The sequence below is a fragment of the Oxyura jamaicensis genome, chromosome 4 (assembly GCF_011077185.1).
Source record: "Oxyura jamaicensis isolate SHBP4307 breed ruddy duck chromosome 4, BPBGC_Ojam_1.0, whole genome shotgun sequence".
NCBI lineage: Eukaryota > Metazoa > Chordata > Aves > Anseriformes > Anatidae > Oxyura > Oxyura jamaicensis.
Window position 1 is genome coordinate 22842673 of NC_048896.1, and position 20870 is coordinate 22863542.

General features: G+C 48.3%; 1 protein-coding gene across 8 annotated transcripts in view; it reads left to right on the top strand.

Annotated features, from left to right (window-relative positions):
- SHROOM3 (shroom family member 3) overlaps positions 1 to 20177 on the top strand; it is a 148808-nt gene extending 128631 nt beyond the window's left edge. For all 8 annotated transcript variants that reach the window (XM_035324141.1, XM_035324140.1, XM_035324145.1 and 5 more), the window contains 7 exons: positions 1156 to 4423; positions 7321 to 7397; positions 10887 to 11804; positions 12870 to 13385; positions 14216 to 14366; positions 18299 to 18571; positions 19181 to 20177. In XM_035324141.1, coding sequence (XP_035180032.1) covers positions 1156 to 4423; positions 7321 to 7397; positions 10887 to 11804; positions 12870 to 13385; positions 14216 to 14366; positions 18299 to 18571; positions 19181 to 19540 — 5563 coding nt within the window. In that variant the 3' untranslated portion in view covers positions 19541 to 20177. The remainder of the gene's footprint in view (positions 1 to 1155; positions 4424 to 7320; positions 7398 to 10886; positions 11805 to 12869; positions 13386 to 14215; positions 14367 to 18298; positions 18572 to 19180) is intronic.
- Positions 20178 to 20870: the final 693 nt, after the last annotated feature.

Here is a 20870-nt window from a genome sequence, read left to right on the forward strand (position 1 = left end):
GCATCCCCAGCTCCCCTGCTGCATGAAGCAGGTTTGGTTTTGTTATCCCAGTGGGGTGAGGCACATAGAAATTGTGAAGCACGTAGAAATGGAGCTTGCCTTCCCTCTGCCAGCCGAGGCTGCAGCTTGCACCCTGGCAGCCCCAGGCTCCATTCCTGCTTGCAGCTCGGAGCCCTACGTGGGACAGCAGCTTTTCCTCTCCAGGTGTTTGCCTGTGGCTCTGCCAGGATGGCACTTGCAGCTGCACAGGGAACCAGACAGAGCCATATCCAAAGGAGGGGAGCTGGGAACAGAGGAAAGGAAATCATCAGGCTACACTCCACAATCCTCCCTGCATTTGCTGGAGTCTGGGAAGAGAGATTAGCCAGGGGGAAACTCCACAGAAATTTGTGATGTCCCCATGTGAGGTATACAAGAACTGCATCCAGCACAAGGAGCTCCCTTCCAGCTGATAGAAAGATCTCTGAACATCCTTTTTTTTTGAACACTTCTCTGGAGGCCACAAATCCTCTGTCAACATGTGCATTTCTTGGAGCAGGTGCCAAGGTGCACCTGTACCTGCGGAGCTACATGGTGAGGGGGCTGTTCTCAAACTGTTAATAGTGTTGCACCCCCCACTTGCCTCCACACACAAACACATGCATCTCTTCTCTCTCTCGTCAGCTTACTCTTTTTGCAGCAAACAAACTATCCTTGGGACAGCTGAATTTCCAGGAAGCTTGCCAGGGCATAGCCTTCATCTCCATAAAAAGGAATGAAATGGGGAAAAAAGGAAGAGATTAGATTCCCCCCAGAACGCCTCTCAAACTCCTCTCCTCCTCCTCAGTGGCATCGGCACTCATTCAGCGTTCCAAGTGCTTTGGATAGGTTTGATGGGTGGGTTTGATCCTCCCTGGCTCCAGAGATGCACTGTCTTTCTGTCTGTGCTTCCCTCCTCCCACCCCTCTGTGGTAAATAAGAGCCATGTGTTGCAATGTCAAGCAGTTCCTCTTTGTGAACTGGGATGACTGCAAACAGGGGATGGAGCAAGGCCCAAATATGGGTTTTCATCTGCACTTCTCAAAGCTAAACATCTTGCTTCTGAGCTCACTTATAAGTTGTTGTGCCTCTCCTCTGCTAACAGTGGGATTTCACTCCTCTCTCACTCTTCCCCAGCTCCTCGACCAGCGATCTCTCTGGTTACGAGCATGGCTATCTGAGGAGAAGTCCTGACCAGTACAGTTCCCGAGGCAGCATGGAAAGCCTGGAACACTCCTCCCCTGGCTACCACCCTTGTCACCTGTCCCCAGCCAAATCCACCAACAGCATCGACCAGCTCTCCCACCTCCACAGCAAGAGAGACTCAGCCTACAGCTCCTTCTCCACCAACTCCAGCATCCCCGAGTACCCTGCTCCGCCGTTCAGCAAGGAGCACTCCTGCTCCACAGACAGCATGCACTCCCGGGGTGGCCTGCAGGAGGGGATGAGGCAGGCTGACATCAGGTACGTCAAGACAGTCTACGACGCCCAGCGAGGGATCTCTGAGGAGTACGAGGTGAAGTCCTCAGCCTTACTTCCCAGCTGCGAGGCCCGGGCCTCGATGGATGGTCGCGGCCATGGCAGGCTCCACGGCTTCAGCCGGAACAATGTGGCTCCCTCCTGGGCGCAGCCAGCCCAGGGCTCCTCGGACAGTGAGAGCCAGCCCCCCAAGGGACCTCCCTTGCCTCCCACTCGCAGCGACAGCTATGCAGCCATCAGGCATCACGAGAGGCCCAGCCAATGCTCCGGCCTTGATCCGAACAAGTCCAGCCGAACCCAGCCAAAAGGGGCCTGGCCTCCGCTTGTCAGCACGCTCTCCCAGGGGCCACTGCTCAAGAGCCACTTCGGAGAAGGGCACTTGCACACGGTGCTGGAGAAGAGCCCGGAAAGCAGCCCCACAGTGAAGCCCAAGCAGAGCTATTCCCAGCCTGGGCAGCCTCTGCTGCCTACAGGGGTCTACCCGGTGCCTTCCCCAGAGCCGCACTACGCCCAGGTGCCCCAGCCTTCCGCAAGCAATAACGGGACGGTTTATCCAGCTCTGGCCAAAGAAAGTGGCTACTCTTCGTCTCTTCCCATCTCATACGACAAAGGTGCAGCCAGCAGCACACTGGGCTTTGATGAGAATGGAAACCAAAGCACTGCAAACAGATCGACCGTCTTCTACCAGCCCCTGGCCGCTGAGAGAAAGCACGATGCTGCAGCCAAGCTTGCCCAGCAAAAACCTCCTAACACAGCAGGCCCAGAAGTCTACCTGAGCACATCGAGGAAGGAGGAGTTGTTGCCACCTTACAAGGTGGCACACAGCACCTGCGACACCACAAGTACTGCCCAGGCCTCCAAACACAGTTTGCAAGCCCTGCAGCCCGAGCCGAGGGATGCTGGTGAGAGAAGAAGCCCTTACCAGCCCAGAGAGGACTGGGTGGCTGAATCCCAGGAGGACAAAAATGGCAACGCGCAGATAAATGAGAGAGATGCTGCCGCTCTCCACCAGTGGGGTCACAGCAAGGCCAAGCAGTACGGCTTCTCCTCCTTGCAGAACATCGCAGAGAGCACCAGGAGGCAAAGCAGCTCTGAGCTAAAGGAGACACAGCCGGGTGAGGGTTATTCCAACACCAAGATGTCCTTCTTGAACAGCAGCAGCAAAGAGGAGAAGGACCAGAGGGGACAGGGGCCCAAACAGTGGAGTGATGCAGACCCGCAGGCCTTTGCGAGGCAGGAGGAACAGGGCACGAGCGTGGCCCCGTTCCATGCTGCTGAGACAAAATACAAAGAGCCCCCTTTGCCGCAGCACCAGAAAACCTCTGATTTTGGGAGGAGCCGGCTCAGTTCTAGCAGCACCCATTGTGTTCCCTACGGAAAACCGGACCCCATCAAGTCCCACTGCTCTGTACTGGAGAAGGTCAGCAAGTTCGAGCAGCGAGAGCAAAGCACTCACCGGCCCCATAGTGCCAACGTTCCCAGCTTCGGCCAGCACTATGGGCCCAGCAGGGCGAGCCAGCCCTCCGGCACGAAGTGCTCTCTGAACAGCCAGGAGGACATGCGCAGCAAGCTGAGCTCCCGCGAGCCCGTCCAGCTGCTCGGGGAGCTGGGCAGGGTCTCCAGCCCCTCTGTCAGGAATGGGAATTTGGATGAGGCTCACTGGCACTCCGTGGAGCTGCAGATGGCAGCTTCGGCGAAGCAGACAAGGTCCAGCGAATTCTACAGCCCGTCTCCTGAAAATGAGGTGCAAACAAGGGCAGCTCAGCTGCCACGGAGCAAAAGCACGTTCCAGCTGGGAGTGGAGCCTGAGAAGGAAGTCCTCTGGAAGGATAACGTCCAGGATGCCCATGGGTCGCAGCTGGACACACCGTTCAACAGGGCCTACAGGAACAGCATTAAAGACGCTCAGTCTCGGGTGCTGAGGGCCACCTCGTTCCGCCGCATCAGCCCCCCCTTTGGGAGCACACCCAAGAGGACAGCCCAGCGGCCTGCCTCGGCCCACGTGGGCATGAGGAGCACAGCAGCGTCTCCCCACACCCCGAAGGAGAGGCACAGCGTGACGCCGACAGAAGGCAGCCTCTCTGCCCTGGACTACACCAAGACACAGCACGTCTTGCGCATCGGGGGCCGAAAGCGGCTGACTGCGGAGCAGAAGAAGCGGTCTTACTCGGAGCCAGAGAAGATGAATGAGGTGGGCATCTCCGATGGGGAGCCGTCGCCTTTCTCCTTCCAGAAGAAAAGCCTCCATTTTGTCTTCCCAGAGAATACAGTGGCTGACAGGCGTAAGATCTTTGAAAGGGAGGGCATAGCTTCTTCCACGGCCAGCCTCTCCAAGCCGGAGCTCAAGCAGCTCCAGCAGAACGCCCTCGCTGACTACATCGAGCGCAAAACAGGGAAGCGGCCATCCTCGCAGGACGTCGGGCTGCTGAGGGAGCGCTCCCACAGCTCCTACCTGCAGGCAGGTGGCCCGGACAGCCAGAGCCTTTCCTCTGCCTCCAGCATGAACTCCCTCCAGGACCAGAACCTATATCGCCGCAGAGAGTCGGTAGAGCGGATAGGCAGGACGGGGCGGATGTCTTCTACCCTTCCTCCCGGGCTCATGGGCTGCTTTGATGTGAGCGGAGATGAGCAGAAGAAAGGGCACCGGGAAGGCTTGGTCACGAGCCGATCCAAAACAGACAGATGCTGGGATTACAGGGCCAAAACGGAGCTCACCAAAGGCACGCAGACAGACCCTCTGGGCCTGCAGGGCCAGCCTTGCTTTGGGAAGCAGGAGCAGGGCTTCGAAACACCCTCCACCAGGAAATCTGGGAAATCAGTGTCTGTGGAAGATTTGCTCGAGAGGTATGACAATCAGCAGAGGAAAGTGTGTGTCCCAGTGCACACGCGTTCCAGATCATCTCCCACAGCGGATAAGAAGCACCAGGTAGGTGGAAGTGGGATCATATTCAGGAAAGCAGGGCTCTCCAGGGAAAGAGGGGAGATGTCAGGGAACAGACTGCTGCTCTGTCACAGCAGTTACTCCTTTGGTTGCAGAGAGGTTAAATGCTGAAGTACAGGCTGTTTATTGCATTTACATTACCGGGATGCTGGTTTAAGTGCTTGCCAGTGGGGTACTGCTTCTGCTCTGCTTTCCTACTGCTGGGGCTGCTTCAGGGATTTCAGAGCTGCTGGCATTTCAGTGCATGTGCTGATGATAACGTGCTTGTGGCCTTCCTTCCCCACCAACCCATCTGAGGTGTCCTAGTTTACCTGTCAGCATCACTGGAGAGGCACTAGGATGTTTCTTGGGGGGTGTGCCATGAAGGTGGTCATGCTGGTGCTGCCACTCTTCTTAGCTCACCTCCCTAGTGCAAAGCAGAGAACCTTAAAGGCTGCTTGAGATTGCCCAAGCTCCCACTGTGGTCGACAGTGCTGGGAAATGCTGGGCAGAAACACTGCCAAGTTACCATTATGTTTTGCCTCCAGCCCTGGAGGGAAGCAGTGCAGAGAAAACCCCATGCAGACCCTGGCCGCTGTCTCCATGTCCCCTGCTTGGTGGTTGGGAACATTGCACTGATGTCACGAACAGGGAATTTGACTGACTCTGCTGACAGTAAATAGTAGAAACGGGCTAACTTCTTAAAGAACAACTGTCCAGGCCAGCTCTTCAGCTGGCTGAAATCTATTCAGACCTATTTAGGTCCTCGCAACTGGCGAGCCGCGGAGATTTACAGCAGTGGTGGGTCTGCTGCCCCATCCCCGTTTCCATGCCAGGCTCCATCACAGGGAGGGGGGGGAAACAACTAAAATGGGTGGGCAGGCTTCTAGCTGCAAATAGTCCGAGTGTTTGGACAGTCTCGCATAGTTAAGGGACAGCTGAGAGCCAGGACACCTCCTGCTATTCCTACACTTGTCGCTGGCCCAGAACAAGTTGTCGAGGTGCAGTGAAGAGGCACGGAGTCGAGAAATATCAAGGGGGCTACGGCTAGAGCACTCTGCTGTGCTCTCGGACACAGCCCCAGACCAGGGTGCAGGGGAAGGAGCCCTCCTCCCAGACCCATTGTGTGCTTCCTTCTAAATGTCCTCTCTCAACAGACCTCAGATCCCCTGCTACATTTTTAAATAAAGAGAATGAAAAAGCAGCTTGTGACTATCAAGTGACCAGAATGTATTCCCAAAGCCACTGCTGTCTCATCCCGTCACCAGTGTTTTTCCAGACCAGGCAACAGGCTCCTATGGGCAACTTCACAGAACTTGCCAGTCCTGAAGCCCTGTGTTCAGTGAGAGGACAGTCCTACAACAACATCTAGATAGAGGAAAATCACAACAACGAACTTCTCAGTGCCAGGTTGGACAACAAGCAGCCCTAGTTCATATCTCCCCAGCCTGCTGTCTCAGGCAGGGAACAGACAGGGAAGTTGTTGAGATCTTTATGTTCCCCGTCAGCTCATTTTTAATCTTGAATATATTCAGCAGACAAAGCAGAGTTTCTGCCTGTTGGAAGCTGACTCAAGGAAGACGAACAGCGGTGCAGACCCGCTCACAGGGTCTTGGTGCAAGTCCAGAAAGAGGGTAGAGCCTTTACTGCTGTTTTCCAGAATGATTTGTCTGTATCCACTTCTGGAGTGAGGAAAATCAGGTTCTGAAATCCTAATTCAGGAAGGCACATTTGACTTCAAACATAGACACCAAAATATGTGTCTGTTTGTAAAGGAAGTATATCTGAGTGCTCTTAACTCAGTTTGTTTCCAAACTGTCTCCAATGCAAAACAACAGTTACAAAAGTCGGGGACAAAGTGAAAGCAACAGGGTGATTTTTTGGAGACCTTTTGTGATTTTTTTTTTTTTGTGGGAAATGTTTATTTCCAGTTTAGCAGCAGACTTGTCTGCCTCACTGTATATTTTTCAGGGCCTTGTGCAGTGTATAATGTTCCTTTCAGGCTGCATATAAATCACGTTGCAGTGTCACTGCAGGAATTTGTTTAAAGATATAAGGAAATTGATAGCCGTGTGGAATTATTAGCTCTAGTCTTCCGAGCAGATTCTCAGCCTTCCTTCCCTTCTGCTTTTTTAGTCTGTCTCAGCCCACATATCTCCCAGCCCCTGGCCTCCTAAATCAAGATCTGCTCTTACCCTTGCCCTGCAGCAGCATTGTCCAAAGAAGCAAACAACTAAGGATGTGGGGAACAAGCACTGAAATGCTCTGTGCTGAAAAGGTCATGCGGGAGAAAACACCAACATCTTCAAAAGCAGGCACAGCATTTGCTTTCATGTCGCGTAATAGCCTGGTGTCTTATGGCAGGAGCTCTAGGGCAGAGAGAAACCGATTTACAAAGCTATTTCAAATCCAAAATTTCTCTGGTTTTAGATGAGATAAATGCATAAAGAGGAGGTAGGTCCTCCACTTCAGTTTTCAAAAGAACCAAGTGCCAGCCTTGGTGGTGTTTCTCAGCACCTCTGCTTGTGTCTGGAGTTTCCAACCTATGTGGCATTCAGCATCTCTCTGCAGCATTTTGGTCCTGATTTTGCACTGGACGCAGTTCATTCACTGTTCAGTTTCCCTGCTTCAGGCTGCTTTAATGATGTCTCAGCTTCTTGCTTGCATACAAACCAGCAGTGAGCACGCAGGTCCCCCTGATACCTTTGGGCAAGTTCTCTTGGAAGAGGCGAGGAATAGCCGAGAGGTTTTCAGAAAATGTTCACCTGGATAAGCCTGCCCATCAGTTCAGTTTTCCACCCCGCACTATATGGCACATGCAGTGGTTTCTTACGAGGAAGAACCAGTGTTTGGTTACTTCCTTTTGTTTCCTGCTTGCTGCTAATACCCCCTTTGCACTCCAGGACCTGCTGAGAAGGGAAAGCAGTGAATTTGGCGCCATGGTGAGAGATCCTTTCTACGTGATCAGCGCAGGAGCCAGGTAGGTATACGTTCATGTCCCCTTGGCCGCTGCAGGGCCAGCTCTTGTCACCCTGCTGCCAGCAGCAGTTGCGATGTGTTGTCTGTGTAGACAGGTGGGACAGGAGAAACTAGAGCAAATATCTGCGTGGACACAGTTCTGGGTGTGCTGTGCCCAGCAGAGTTAGAAGGAGTAAGTTGCTGTGAGCTTTTTTTGGCCGCTAGAGACATTAACTCACTGCAAATTCCTCCTCTGCAATCATGCCATTTCGGAGCATGTTTCTGCAGCAGCAAGTTATGTACCTTCCAAAACGTGTTTGATCTGCTGTTAGAACTCACCTCCAGACTTGATCCTAACTGAAGGATAGTAAAGGAAAAAATACCATGACGTCCCACTCTGGCTGGCTTTCTCCAGTCCAGGGTGCTGCCTCCCCAAAGTGAACATCTGCATGGACCGAAATGGAGAGAGCTCATTTATCTGGGAGCTTTGTAATTAGGCTGCTTTATTTTGCACAGGCAGGACATTTGCTCAGCAACAGGAGAGAGAAATGTTTTTAAAAATAGAAAAGTGTAATCATAAAACTCATAATATTAGGACTTAGGTAACTATCCACTTAGCAGTAGATTGTTTTGAAGTTCACTGGCACTGAAGTTGATCTTGCTGTATTTACTTTTAAATATTAAATAGATGTTTGCCCTAAGCTCCAAGTGCCCAAACAGCTAAGTCATATTACAGTAAAAACCACCAAGAGGGACTAAAAGAATTGTTCACAGAGGAGCTCTTACAAACTTTCAGTAAATGTTATCCCACTCTGTTGTCACACTGGGAGTTAACACTTCTGTCTCCAAAGGTTTCACCGTGCTGCTCTGGGTCAGGGAGTGACAGCTGGAAGTAGAGGAAGGCTCCTAGTCTAGCTGGATCTTACTGGCTATGAATTTTTGCCCCTAAGAAAACATAGATGTTGTTTTAGAGGGACTTGTTCTGCCTTCAGGCACGTCATTTTATGATTATTTAAAACACATCCTTTCTCTTAAATTTGGACCATCTTTCTCCTTTTTTTCCTGAAAGACCAGCACAGCATTTAGTTCATCCTGCCTTCCCATTTGTTCTAGAGCTTGCATTTCATCATTCTCAATAACTATTTTCTATTTTATTTATTTTTTTAACTCAATCTATTTTCCAAGTAATGGGATGGAACACCCAGACTAAAAAATGTTTATTGTGGCATGAAATACAGGTTTCTCATTTTCATGCTTCATTGGACAAAGATTATTAGTATTAATCTAACAGTTTTATGATGTTTCTGCTGTGCATCATGCCTGCTCTGCAAGCATTTTCTCCTGGGAGGTGTGATGTTGCTTTCCTTTCTTGGTCACGTTTGGATTTCCCAAAAGATGGAACAAAAGGATGGGAGAAGACAGGAAAAAGCCATTGACTCTTAGGATATAGCACAAAGGCTGCAGAGCACTCCCCATGAGCCTTGGCTGTTAAATGAAGTGTTTTTCTGTGTTGCTGAACTAAATGAACTAAATGAGAGTGGGCATGAGTTTAGGAAGTGAGTGGGCTCTGCTTGTGCGTTCCTGAAGCCATAGGCAGTTTTGCATTTAACTCTGAGTGGGAACGAGATCTGAATCCTCCGCAGACTGAAAGGGCCGGGTAGACCAGGACCGTAACCATATGCCAATGATTCACAGAAGGATTTCTGCTATTGGGTGACGTTGAACCTTCTCCCGCTCCAGTGTGAGTGCGTATGTCACCATCTGGGCTGTGGGATTATTGCAGCATCTTTCACCCATCTCTCAGGAGATGCAAATCTTTGTCCTGTGATTGTCAGCCCCCAGTAGCTATTTTCTAGCCAGTCTTCTCACATAAAACTGTTACCATCCTGTCTCTGCCTGCAGCATGCTACATGCCCAGGCCCTTCAAGAGAGGCAGTATCAAGCAGTAGGAATTAAACTTCTGTGTTCCCTTGGGACACAGCTGTTTAATGTGCTGGAGAGGAGATGGGACCATTTCTACTGCCTCACTTGATCGAGGAAGAAAAACTATCAAATGGCCAAGTTACACAAGCCCTGGTCAGCAATCAGCTGGTCTTGCCACACGTGCTGTGCTCTTACACTGCCGCGCAGGTGTCGTGCAATAGCTGGCTCATAAGCCCTGTTGGGAATGGTTGTTTTTCTGCCAGTTTAGAACCCACAGTTGCCTCCACGGTAGGACAGAGCTTTAAATTAGAGAATTACCATCTGGTGTTTCTGACAAACACTGAGCATCTGAGAAGAATACACATTGCTACTGTCCAGGAACCACAGACAATACCAAGATCAGTCTGTCTGGGAAGTTTCCCCACCCCCAGGCAAAGGCTGCCAAATTCTATTCTCAGTTACACCAGAATAAAGCCAGAACGACCCATGTGTTTGACAAGGTTGTTCTTAATTTGTATCAGCACGCCTGAGAGCAAATTTGGGCCCCAAGTCTCAAACATCATGAGCTGGCAGCATTAGATTGTTCGAACAATGCGTCTTGAGAACAGAAAATGTGTTGGCAATTCAGCTTTATTTTATTTTATTGTTTTATGGTATGGCCTCATGTTTTTAGGCCATCTTCTCTTGCATCTGCTAGCGCTATTATTACAGCTCATTTTGTTTTCCAGCTAAACAGCCATACGAGCAAGTAGGTTTGGCAACATATTCTGAGCAGGATCCTCTCTTCAAAGGCCAGACACTGTTTCTCAGACTCACATGAGAGCATTTTACAAGACATGGAAAAAATAATTTAATCTGCGGACTTTGCAGCCGTAACATCCTGTTTTGGTTGAAGTATCTTGGCTTTGCTTTTTTTTTTTTTTTTTTTGTAACACCTGCATATATAAATGGAGCTCTTTTTCCTAACGGGATCCCAAGTTTGTAAGAACTTTTTTTATTATTATTATTTTTCTCCACAGTCAAAATACTGCATTTTTTGCTTCGCTTTGTTCTTGAAGACAGTTGAATCATTACGATTGCACCTTCCGAAAAGGAACAGATAATGCAATGGCAAATGTTTGGCCCATAAAACTTAAACTGTGAAAGTTACCAGCATTTGAGAATAGACTCTGGTGGTAGATAATGTCAAGTAGTCTTCCTTACTGTGGTCAGTACCTACCCCATCTGTAATAAACAGAATTCAAAGTGAGGCTGGAAGGGAAGCCAGGTACTCGGGTTTTCCCAAGATATTTTTCTGCTGAGTTATTGCTGCAATGTTCAGTGTGTGTGCGTGCACATGTATGTGACACAGCACACATTGAAAGTGATGTGAGATGGTGGGTAGGAATGGATCTGGGTCCGTGTCCTTAGAATTAGTAGATTGTATTTACCTCTCCCTTCAGTATCACAACTGCACCTCACCTGGATCAGCAGGCACTGGCACAGGCCTCAAATGGTCATCTAACCTGGTTTTTAAGATGCACGGTAGCTTTTTCTGCTCATTGATTAGTTGTTTATCTTAAAGTGGTTTGTCTCTTGTTTTTTATAGGTCTTTTAGCAAGAAAGAAAGAAGCCACTCTGAAAAAATGGCATTTCCAAGTTATTATCCCCATCCACTCCATGGTAGTGAGGTTGCCACCAGGTCCTCCACAGTGACCGAGAGCCATAAGACCTCAGAATCTTCCAGGCAAGATATCAGGACTTCTGCATTTGTCCCATCTCCAACAGAGGCAAGGAGTCACTATCAGGAGCAAAAGCAAGGCTTTAAACCCATGTTTCTTCCTCTTAATCCATATGCATCCGGCCAGTCCTCACCTACCATGCCCACACAGACTCCCTCAGACTTTTTGACTGCAGATGATGGCCAGGCTCTGAGACAGCACCATGCCAAACGAGATGCTCTTCCCCCTGAGAGCAGTGGTACTACACAGGAACAGTCTCTGGATGCTGTTCAGGATAGATCCCCTGAGTCTCCTGCAGAAGAAATCATGTGGAGAAGGAAAGCAGGGCTGCTGCACAGATCCCTCCCAGCCAAGGTGATGTGGGCTCATTCAGTCAAAGACAACGGCTCACCACCTGCTATAGCGTCTCCTCCAGCAGCTGGGCCAAAGTTCTCCCAGAGGTGGCAGTCCCTTCCAACACAGAGCAGCACTTCTTCTGACCCAGAGACTCCTTCTCCCCAGGGGACAACCCACCTCCGGATCTCGGAGTCTTGCCTGCAGCTCACGCCTCCGCCATTGCTGCAGGACGATGAAGACGACGAGGTGTTTGTTATGCCTTCCCAGCCCGGGGTCATCCCTCCACCCTTCTCACCCCCACCGCCACCCCTTCTTCCTCCTGAGCTGAGCTCTTGCACTTCTGTGAACGGCACAGAGGAATTCCCAACTCCTCCCCCACCAGCGGCACTTGAGGGGTATGGGGCAGCTGGAGACAAATCCACCAGGCTCCCAGAGGAGGACAAAGTGAGGTAAGGGAGAGCTGTCATGCCACGTCTTGGGCATTGCAGGGCCATATACAGTAAGAAATGCAGGGCTCCAGCCAAATGTGACTGACCTCCACAGCTCTGCGTGCCACCACAACCCACCCGCAGCTGCTAGCTGAGCGGGAAGCTTGCGGAGGATTGCATGCATTACAAGGGGACAGGGACAGACAGACTCGCTGCCGCTAGGCTTTGCTGGCTGCCAAGAGCATTGTTAAATGATGTGGCCGGGCCAGGGCAGAAAGCAAGAAGACAAAAAGTTTAGTGGTCCATCAGCAGATGCACTGACAGGTGCTTAGCGGGCAAAGCAAAGAGGGTGATGAGTGAGGAAATATCCTGGTCTCATTCTCCCTGCACTTCCTTAGTAGGTTTCAGTGGGGTTGCTTCTCACTCACTCCAGCATGAAGAGTTAAAATGGCTGCTTACTCCATCCAGTTATTGTGTTTTGAGAGAGAACTATGAAAATTTGTCTTTTTCCAAACTGTTAGACTTCCCAGAGTACATTTTAGATCTGGCATGAAACAATCCTGTTATGAAACAGTGAACACGTGCCAAGAAGTGACAACACAAATATGTCACAGTAACTCTGTATAGTGAATTTTTCCTGAAGGAAAGGATTTTGGGCTGGCTGCCCAGCTGGTTTAACTCAGCACAGCTTCCCTTGCTCCCAAGGAAGGAGGAGGGATCCTTCCATCGGAGAAGAATCTGGCCAGGGCTTTTCCAACATAAAAAGGAGAAATCAAGTGTGGACTGCTCAGGGTGGCATTCAGAGGTGCTGAGATTCCATGTCTCCAGCCCATGAGCAGAAAACAAACTGACTTGTCACTCACTGGTTCTGTGATGGAATGACAAAACAGCAGCATCCAGGTTAAGGGAACAAAGTGCATCTCGCACCTGTAGCTTCATAGTGTGGGCTTTTCTGTGTTGAAATGCTAAGACAGAAATGAGTGAGAGTGAAAGAAAACTTATTTGTCTTAGGCCTTCATCCTCTTTCACAGAAATCCTGTGTGGTAAGTTTACCTTCATCTCACAGAATTTTTCTGTCCATAACAGCTTCAGAAGCTTTCCCAAAGCCCTGGCCAAGAGGGAGATAACAGGGTTGGGCATGAATATCGGTGAAAAGAATTGGTCCTTCTCACCGCCTGCATCAAAGAGGACTAGTTCTCCACCTGCTGTGGATAAGCAGCACCAGTTACCTGCTTCTTCTGAAGGGCCTCAAAACTCTTATAGACAGCCCACAACTCAACCTGAAAGCAACCACAGAGAGCCAGCAGTTAACACTGGAGAGTCAGAAAAGGGCAGCCCAGACTCGGGGACACTCAGCACAGCTTCTCCGGTGAAGACAAAGAAAAAGAGCCCAGAGGATCTTAAGTCAGAGGCTCTAGCGAAAGAGATCGTCCATAAAGACAAGTCTCTGGCTGATATCCTGGATCCGGACTCCAAAATGAAGACAACCATGGACTTAATGGAAGGGCTTTTCCCCAGTGGAACCAGCTTGCTGAAGGAGAACAACATGAAAAGGAAGATGACACAGAAGAAATCTAGCAGGACAGCCGCAGAAGATAACACGTAAGCACTCTTTGTTTGGCTTGTGGGTAATGTCACAGCAGAACTCACTGCTCGCTTGCTTTTAAGGACGACTGTGCCAATTTTTTCCTCACTGGGAGAGAGTGAGTTTCTCAGGTCCCAGGCATGAGACTGGCAGGGAGCTTCTGAATGCCCTTTCTCGTGAGCTTGACTGTGCATGGCCTGTGAGCTCACCTCTCTGGACCACATAGAAAACAATGCCGAGCTTGGTGACCGGACAGGAAATGAACCATCTCTGCAGGTGTTTGATTTTGCTCTCTTAATTTTTGTAATCAGAAGCAATGCAGTCCAAAGAACACAGGTACAACAGTAAAATCAGGACCAAACCAGTGGTAGGCAGAAAGCTAATGAGAGGCCCAGTTTTGAAAGGAGGGGTGGGGATGCCTTCTTATTACAGACAAAAAGATCGGCCCAAGTCTTGCAGTGTAACTGTTCCAAGGTATCCTTCCAAAGGATAGCTGGAGAACCACACAGCAATAAGTGGTAATGCATGATGATGCCAAATAAAATGATCAGTTTAGCCATCACCAGCTGAGCTGTGCTGATTTTCCTCTAGCAAGGATCTGTTCCTGGTCAGAGCAGTTAACCAGTCCATGCTTAAACAGAGCAGCTGTACTGTTCTGCTCAGGGGATAGAGATGAAAGCGGCTGACGTGCACCCTCTGATGGTGAGGATCAGCCATTTCCTTCGTGGTTAACTGCACTGAGAAGGTACCAAAGAGGGAGTGCTGGAACACCATGGATTTAGGCATGGGAAAAGTCAGGCTCAGACTTAACAGACTGACCTCCTCCTTTCTCTTCACCGTGGTGTAGGAGAGAAGAAAAGGAAGCTCCTGTAACCCTGGTCACCTGTCCTGCTTATTACAACGTATCAGCACCCAAAGCAGAGCTGCTGAATAAAATCAAAGACTTGCCAGAAGAAGCAGGAGAGGAAGAGGAGCTGCTGGACATCAATGAGAAGAAGGTAAATTCAAAGTACACACCATCACTTGCTGTTTACATTCCTGAAATAATAATAAACCCTGAAGTAAAGTGCATTTCTATTTGATGTCAGCGTTTGGCTGATACAGTCCTCAGTTGCATGGGGGCTGGATGCATTTAGGCTGCTTGTGAAGCTTCATTGGGATGACTCAGGTTGAGTGAAGAGCGTTAATATGACTGCACATTTGAGTACAAATCTCGCACAGCCCCGAGGCTGGCCTGTATTGTGCCAAATGGTGAGCGTACAGGTTGTAAGAGACAGTCCCTGTCCTGTAGCAAGGAAGTAAAAGGGAGAGGTGGAGTTACCTGAGCAAGCTCGGCTTAGAAACAGGAGCAGATTCCAGCTGGTGACTGCACTGTCTTGGTGCGTGAGGTTTCACCCTATGATTTTCCTCCTGACCAAAACCAATTTACCCATTTTACCTGCTGCCTGCACACACCACCTCCAGAGGAATGTTGGTTACTCCTTTTTCCCACGCCTTACTGTTTTCACTGACGCACTGAAAATTGCGCTCCTCAGCAGTTCAGTCAGCACAGCCTCAATGCGATGACTTGGGTGGGAAGGGGGAGAGCAGGGCAGGGGAGGAGGAAACCTTTTCCTCCTTTATTGAGGCGATATTTGAGGAATGGCCCCGCAATTCTTGCTGTAGGCTTGGATGCTCTGTCTTCCAGGGCATTTGCAGGGCCCTCTAATTTAATCCTGTCATTGTCTCACATTGGTTACCTGCTAATTAAAGATAAGTTGGGAAGCTCACAAATCTCAAGGAGTCACAGACAGGTTACTTGCATGTCTATGCCTCTCTTTACACACCTATCACCTTCACGTCAAAAGCAGTTATGCTTGCCTGTAAATCTAAAAAGTCCTACATTGACATGGATGGAGTAACATAGTCCATGTTTCATGCAGATTGTCAGCAGAGTTTAAACACACTGAAGGATAAAAATACTTGTGCAAGTCCCATATACTGTAAATACAGTCCTTAATTCCTCCTGAACTGAAATCTGCACTGCATTTTTGTCAAAGTGCAGGGAATTCGTGTGTTTCTAGCATAGCTCCACATTTGCTCCCTGGATCCTCACTCCCATGCCAAGGGTTAAAAAGCAGAAGATGGGAGCCTGTGTGGTGTTTGGGAATGTGCAGTTTGTCCTGCAGATCTGACTTGGAGACCTTACCACTTTTCTTGACATTGCCTTACCATTTCTGTTCTCAGCTTTTATGTGCTAAGCAAAGGATGCTCCCTACTAGGCATTAATACAGTGACAGATACAATGAGAGCTCCATCAAAGTGCTCCGTAACGCAAATTATCAGCAGTGAGTGAGTAGATTAACTCTTTGTGCATTTGAGATGCAGGTAGGCCCTTGTCAGGTCTTTAGGAGCTGTCACACCCTGCTGCTGGAGTGGTCCAAAGACGCTCAGTGCCTGCCATCGATACAAATATCTGTGGTCCTGCACATGTACGGATAACGTGTGTGTCAGATGCTGCTTGATTTATCTGGCCCCAGCTGCTGGTTGTAGAGCAAGCAGCTTTGGAGGTAATCACAGCCCATCATGCCTCTAGTACTCGATTGATTCTTGTGATACCGTTCACTTCGAAGTTGACTGCCTGCTGATGAAATACGAGGAGGATGCTCCAAGGAGTCAGCGGGCATGCTGCAAGCATCTGACGGGCTTGCAAGTAAATGTGTGCCTGCCACTGGAGGACAAATCCAAGACCTCAAAGGTTACGTTGGCATGGAAAAAAAGAAATGGATGGGAATGATTAGGCCCAGACAGCGAGATCTGCCTGGCATGTTTGTTCATGGTCTGTGTGAAACAACATTTGCATAGGCATTATCTGAGAAGGCAGCTACTCTGAGAGGTCATTTGGGTAAACTATGCTCATTTCCATTGTAAATGTGCAGAAGAGTTATGTTGGTTTGGGATCTTAGGAGAGTCACTGATTAATGAATACAAAGCAGTTCCTGTCCATCTCCCAGGCCTTCAAGAACAAAGATACTTCGCCCCTGGCAGTCCTGTAGAGCAGGCTTGCACCTTGTGCAGATCTTCCGGAGCAGGTGGAATGACTGCCACCTCTGAGCAGCTCAGGCCTCCTGAAAACCTGCAGAGGTCAATGCCAGACTTTGTGTCCAGCCCACAGAGCCCTGCAATAAGGTTTTCTCGCCTGCCATCATAGTTGTTGAAATTGGATCCCTTGTCCACAGGAGTTGGTCTGGTAATTAATTAGTAAGGATCTCAGATCTTTCGTGTGGAAGTGGCATTAGCATCATAGGCAAAGGAAAGGACAAGTGTTGGTTCTTGTCCCTGGATGCTACCTGTCATACTGAGGGGAGAATCCAAGTAAAGGAGTTTTGGCTGTCCCTTATCCTACCAGGTGGGATGTAGTAAAAGATCACTTTTTCTCTCCTCTCCCCCTCGACTACTTTACTAAGAAATGGCACGAGTTACCAGTTATTCCAGCATAAACCTGGTAGCTGACACTTGTTTTAAGAAAGTATTTCTCACATTTTATTAAGCTTTTGCATATATGCAGAAGCTTCCAGTGGACTAGTGCAGCCAGAAGACCATGAGCTCCAGAGCATGCACAGAGTGTACCATCTAGTGGTGTCTGCCTCAACAGTGCTCTTTATTTCTTGGTTACAGCCCCCAGCCTGACCTGCATTTAAAGATCCTCTTTCCTTTGAAGTACAGTTTCAATCCCACTTGAAATTATCATCAGTTTTGATGGAAAGAAGACTGTGCTAGAAAACTTTGAATATTTTCAGGCAAGCTTGTGATTTACTTCTATTGAATCCTGCAGCATCGGTATGCAGAGTAGATTAACATACAGATAATGGTGCCTCATCAGTGCATAAACTGAGACTGAACATAGAAGAGTGCATAAAAGAGACTGAACATAGCCCAACCCTTGTATCAAGAGCTATTTCTGCTCTCTGTGCTCTCACTTCTGACAGAATGGAAGCAAATTGCAAACCCCAGGCCACAGACTTCTGCTTTTGCATATATATGTCTTTCCCCTAAATCCTAACAGAAATTAGGATCTCCAGCACACGTGCAGCTGTGGTGGTTCTGGAGTAACTGAACGTTGGGGGCCTCCTTTGCTTTGTCAGTGAAACAGTTGCCAGCATTGTCGCAAAATGAGTGCGTGCTCTCCATGTCTTTGATCAGTCACTAAGAAAATTAGAGCAGCTTTGGTATAAGTGCATGCCTGGTGCATCTCCACGTGAGGCAGAGTCTGCACAACCAGGGAGTATTGGTGATATCTCATCGGCCACAGCTGAACTTGAGGCTTACACCACAACACTGAGGCAGCATAATAAGGAGCAGTCAGTACTTTCAGGGGGAATACATGACAATTCCTTCTTTCCTGCTGAGCTTTGTAACTACCAAGTGCCAGCTCAGGCTGCTGTCATGTCATTAATAATATGGCTTAAAATAATTTTCCTGCCAGTTGTTAGATACAGTTCTGGGTCATGCAAATGTAACATCACAACACAGAATCACAGGCTGGGACGGAGAGCTGGGAAGATGCAGGAGATGTGGTTGTAGCTCCTCTCTTAACAGAACCTTTTGAAGGAAGGTGCATGCGGTTATCCTCTTTCAGATATATGCATCTGGGTATCAGAATATGGCAAACCAAACTGGATGTTCTTTTTGAAGATGTTCATTGATGATGGAACTAATATATCTTTGTGTAATCTGATCAGGTTATCAGATTCAGATTATCAGCTAAATGTGGAATTTCAGAGTTTTCTCTGTTCCCTGCTTGTTGTCTTCGTTATGTTTCCTTTGTCAGTTGTTGCTGACTTGACCCTGCTCCTCAGGGACTGTAGCCATATCCTCTTGTTGTCGTCATCCGTATGAGCAGTGTGATCATGATAATAACCGATGTGGCAATGTGTTTCCCTTCTGACAGGCTGAGCTCATCGGGAGCTTGACCCACAAACTGGAAATCCTGAAGGAAGCCAAGGAAGGCCTGCTTGCAGACATTAAGATGAATAATGCTCTTGGAGAGGAGGTGGAGCTGTTGATCAGCGAGCTATGCAAACCAAACGAGTTTGACAAATACAAGATGTTCATTGGCGATTTAGATAAGGTGGTGAACCTTCTGCTCTCCCTCTCAGGACGCCTGGCCCGGGTTGAGAATGTTCTAAGTAGCTTAGGGGAAAATGCCAACAGTGAAGAGCGGGTACGTATCTGCACAACTGTAGTGTCTTGGTCTTTCCTCAGTCACAAGAACCTGCTTGTATAAGCTAGGACCTCCAAATGCTCCCATGGAGGCAGGTGCCTCACTGATTTTGTGTAAGCAGTAGCAAACATGGTTCTGTCCCCAGGAATCTTGATCCCAGTTTGTACAAGTATGTCAGATCATATGGCTTTTACCTCGAAACAGTGGCTGTGTTTGGCACAGCATGTCTGTGTGGAGGAGGGACTGTGTGGCGGTTTGTATTGTGGAACAGCCCACTGCCTTTTACCTCAGTTGCAGCCACATTTTATCATTCTTTGCGTGGCTGTAAAAGATGAAGCCAGATTTTCCTAGTAGTTGCTGCTTTTGAACAAGTTCTGTTTATGTTCTTGGGGTCCTTTCTGCCCCACATTGACTAGAGCAGTTGCAGTCCTGTTCAGTGGGATTCCCATTCATCCATCCTCCTTCCAGAGGCTCCTGACCCTGTGTCCAGGAGCTTAGCAGCCATCGTTCCTCCCCTGAAGGGGGCAAACACTGTACTGGGGGGAAGGAGAGGGGAGATAAGTGAGTTTGGTACTGCTGATACTGAAGTGCTCTCTCTGGTATGTGCAGAGTTCTCTGAACGAGAAGAGGAAACTGCTGGCTGGCCAGCATGAAGACGCCCGGGAACTGAAGGAAAATCTTGACCGTCGAGAACGGGTGGTCTTGGAGATCCTGGGCAACTACCTCTCTGAGGAACAGCTCCAGGACTACCAGCACTTTGTAAAGATGAAGTCTGCACTCCTCATAGAGCAGCGAGAGCTAGACGATAAAATCAAACTGGGACAGGAACAGCTCAAGTGCCTGATGGAAAGCCTCCCCACAGACTTCACACCCAGGGATGCAACAGCAGCAGCTGCCCTAGCTGCAGCACTTGCTACCTCCGCCGGGGTCGGTGGTAAAACGCTTCCAGTGGTCTCATCCTCACTCTAACCTTTCCCATGTGGCCCTGGGCAAAGTCTTTCTGCTTGAGTCTATTTAATCCAAGTACTTTGGAGATGGTTCTCTACAGTGACAATGAACAGAGACAGGTTTAAACAGGATTTCAATGAAGGAAAAAATAGCAATAATAAAGGTTTTATTTTCCTTTCCTTCCACCACTGCTTCCTGGAAACTTAAATCAGTCTGGAGGGAACTAAACTGTATCTCCTCCTAAACTATATCTCCTCCTGCCAGAGAAGAGGAATTCTCATGAGAAATAAACGTTACCTTTAATAAAAAACATCACCTCCTTTCTTTCCTCCCTTTCCTGCCTACCTGGCACCTCATTAAATAATGAAGGATCTAAAAGAATGAAGCCTTAAAAATAAAACCAGCCCATTCTACTGAACATTAATGATATTTATATTTTTTAAAGAACAAGACAACGTGTAAGTTTTTGTACATACTCTAATCAGTTTCTTGATTCTACTTTGTTCTGTATGTAGAAAAGACATTTAATTTTGTATTTTGTGAAAACATTAACAAAAAGAGGGAACCCCAAAGATAGTCATACATTAGCTTGGAACATCTCTTCGTGGTTTTGTTGTTGTTTTTTAATATAATAAAGGGCTACCAGAAGAAGCTTCAACCTGTTTCAACACATGCTGAATATACCAGTAAGTGTCCTTATGAAAGACATTTTGACCAGGAAAATACAATCGTTCCTCTTCAGGATCTTTTGATCCAATGATTCTGGAGTTTAAACATGCTTTTAAGAAAGCTTGCATCACAGGAGTCCAAATTAGCATGAAGTAATGAATCTTGCTCTTTACTCACTGTGGAAGTTTGGGAGGAGTCTGTCTTTGTTTTAAATAATCAAACTCATGATCTGTGTTACTGTTGCAGCCTGTTTGTATTTCTGTGAGATGAGAAAGGGATCTCTAATGACATTATTTATAGGCCTGTTTTTATGAAGGGATGATGTGCAGTTGGACTTTTTTCATAGAGTAGTATCTTATTTGAGATACTGAACCTACTTCATCAGAAATCAATTTACAAGCCAGAAGAGGCATTAACTTGAAATCCTACCATAAGGTCTATATTTCCTGGTCAGTCCAACCTGAAATAACTAAATGTGCCCAACTGAACTTTGCTGTATCAATTTACCAGGTGCTGGATGGTTGTTGCCAGTTTGCACACAGCAAAGCAGATTGGGGCAAACACCCTCTTTCTGTCAGGGACATTGCTGTCCTCTCTACTGAGCTGCATTGCCATTTAAACGAAATGGCTAGGAGCTGCCTGAACAGATCACCACTGCAATTGATGAGACAGACTGGGGTCA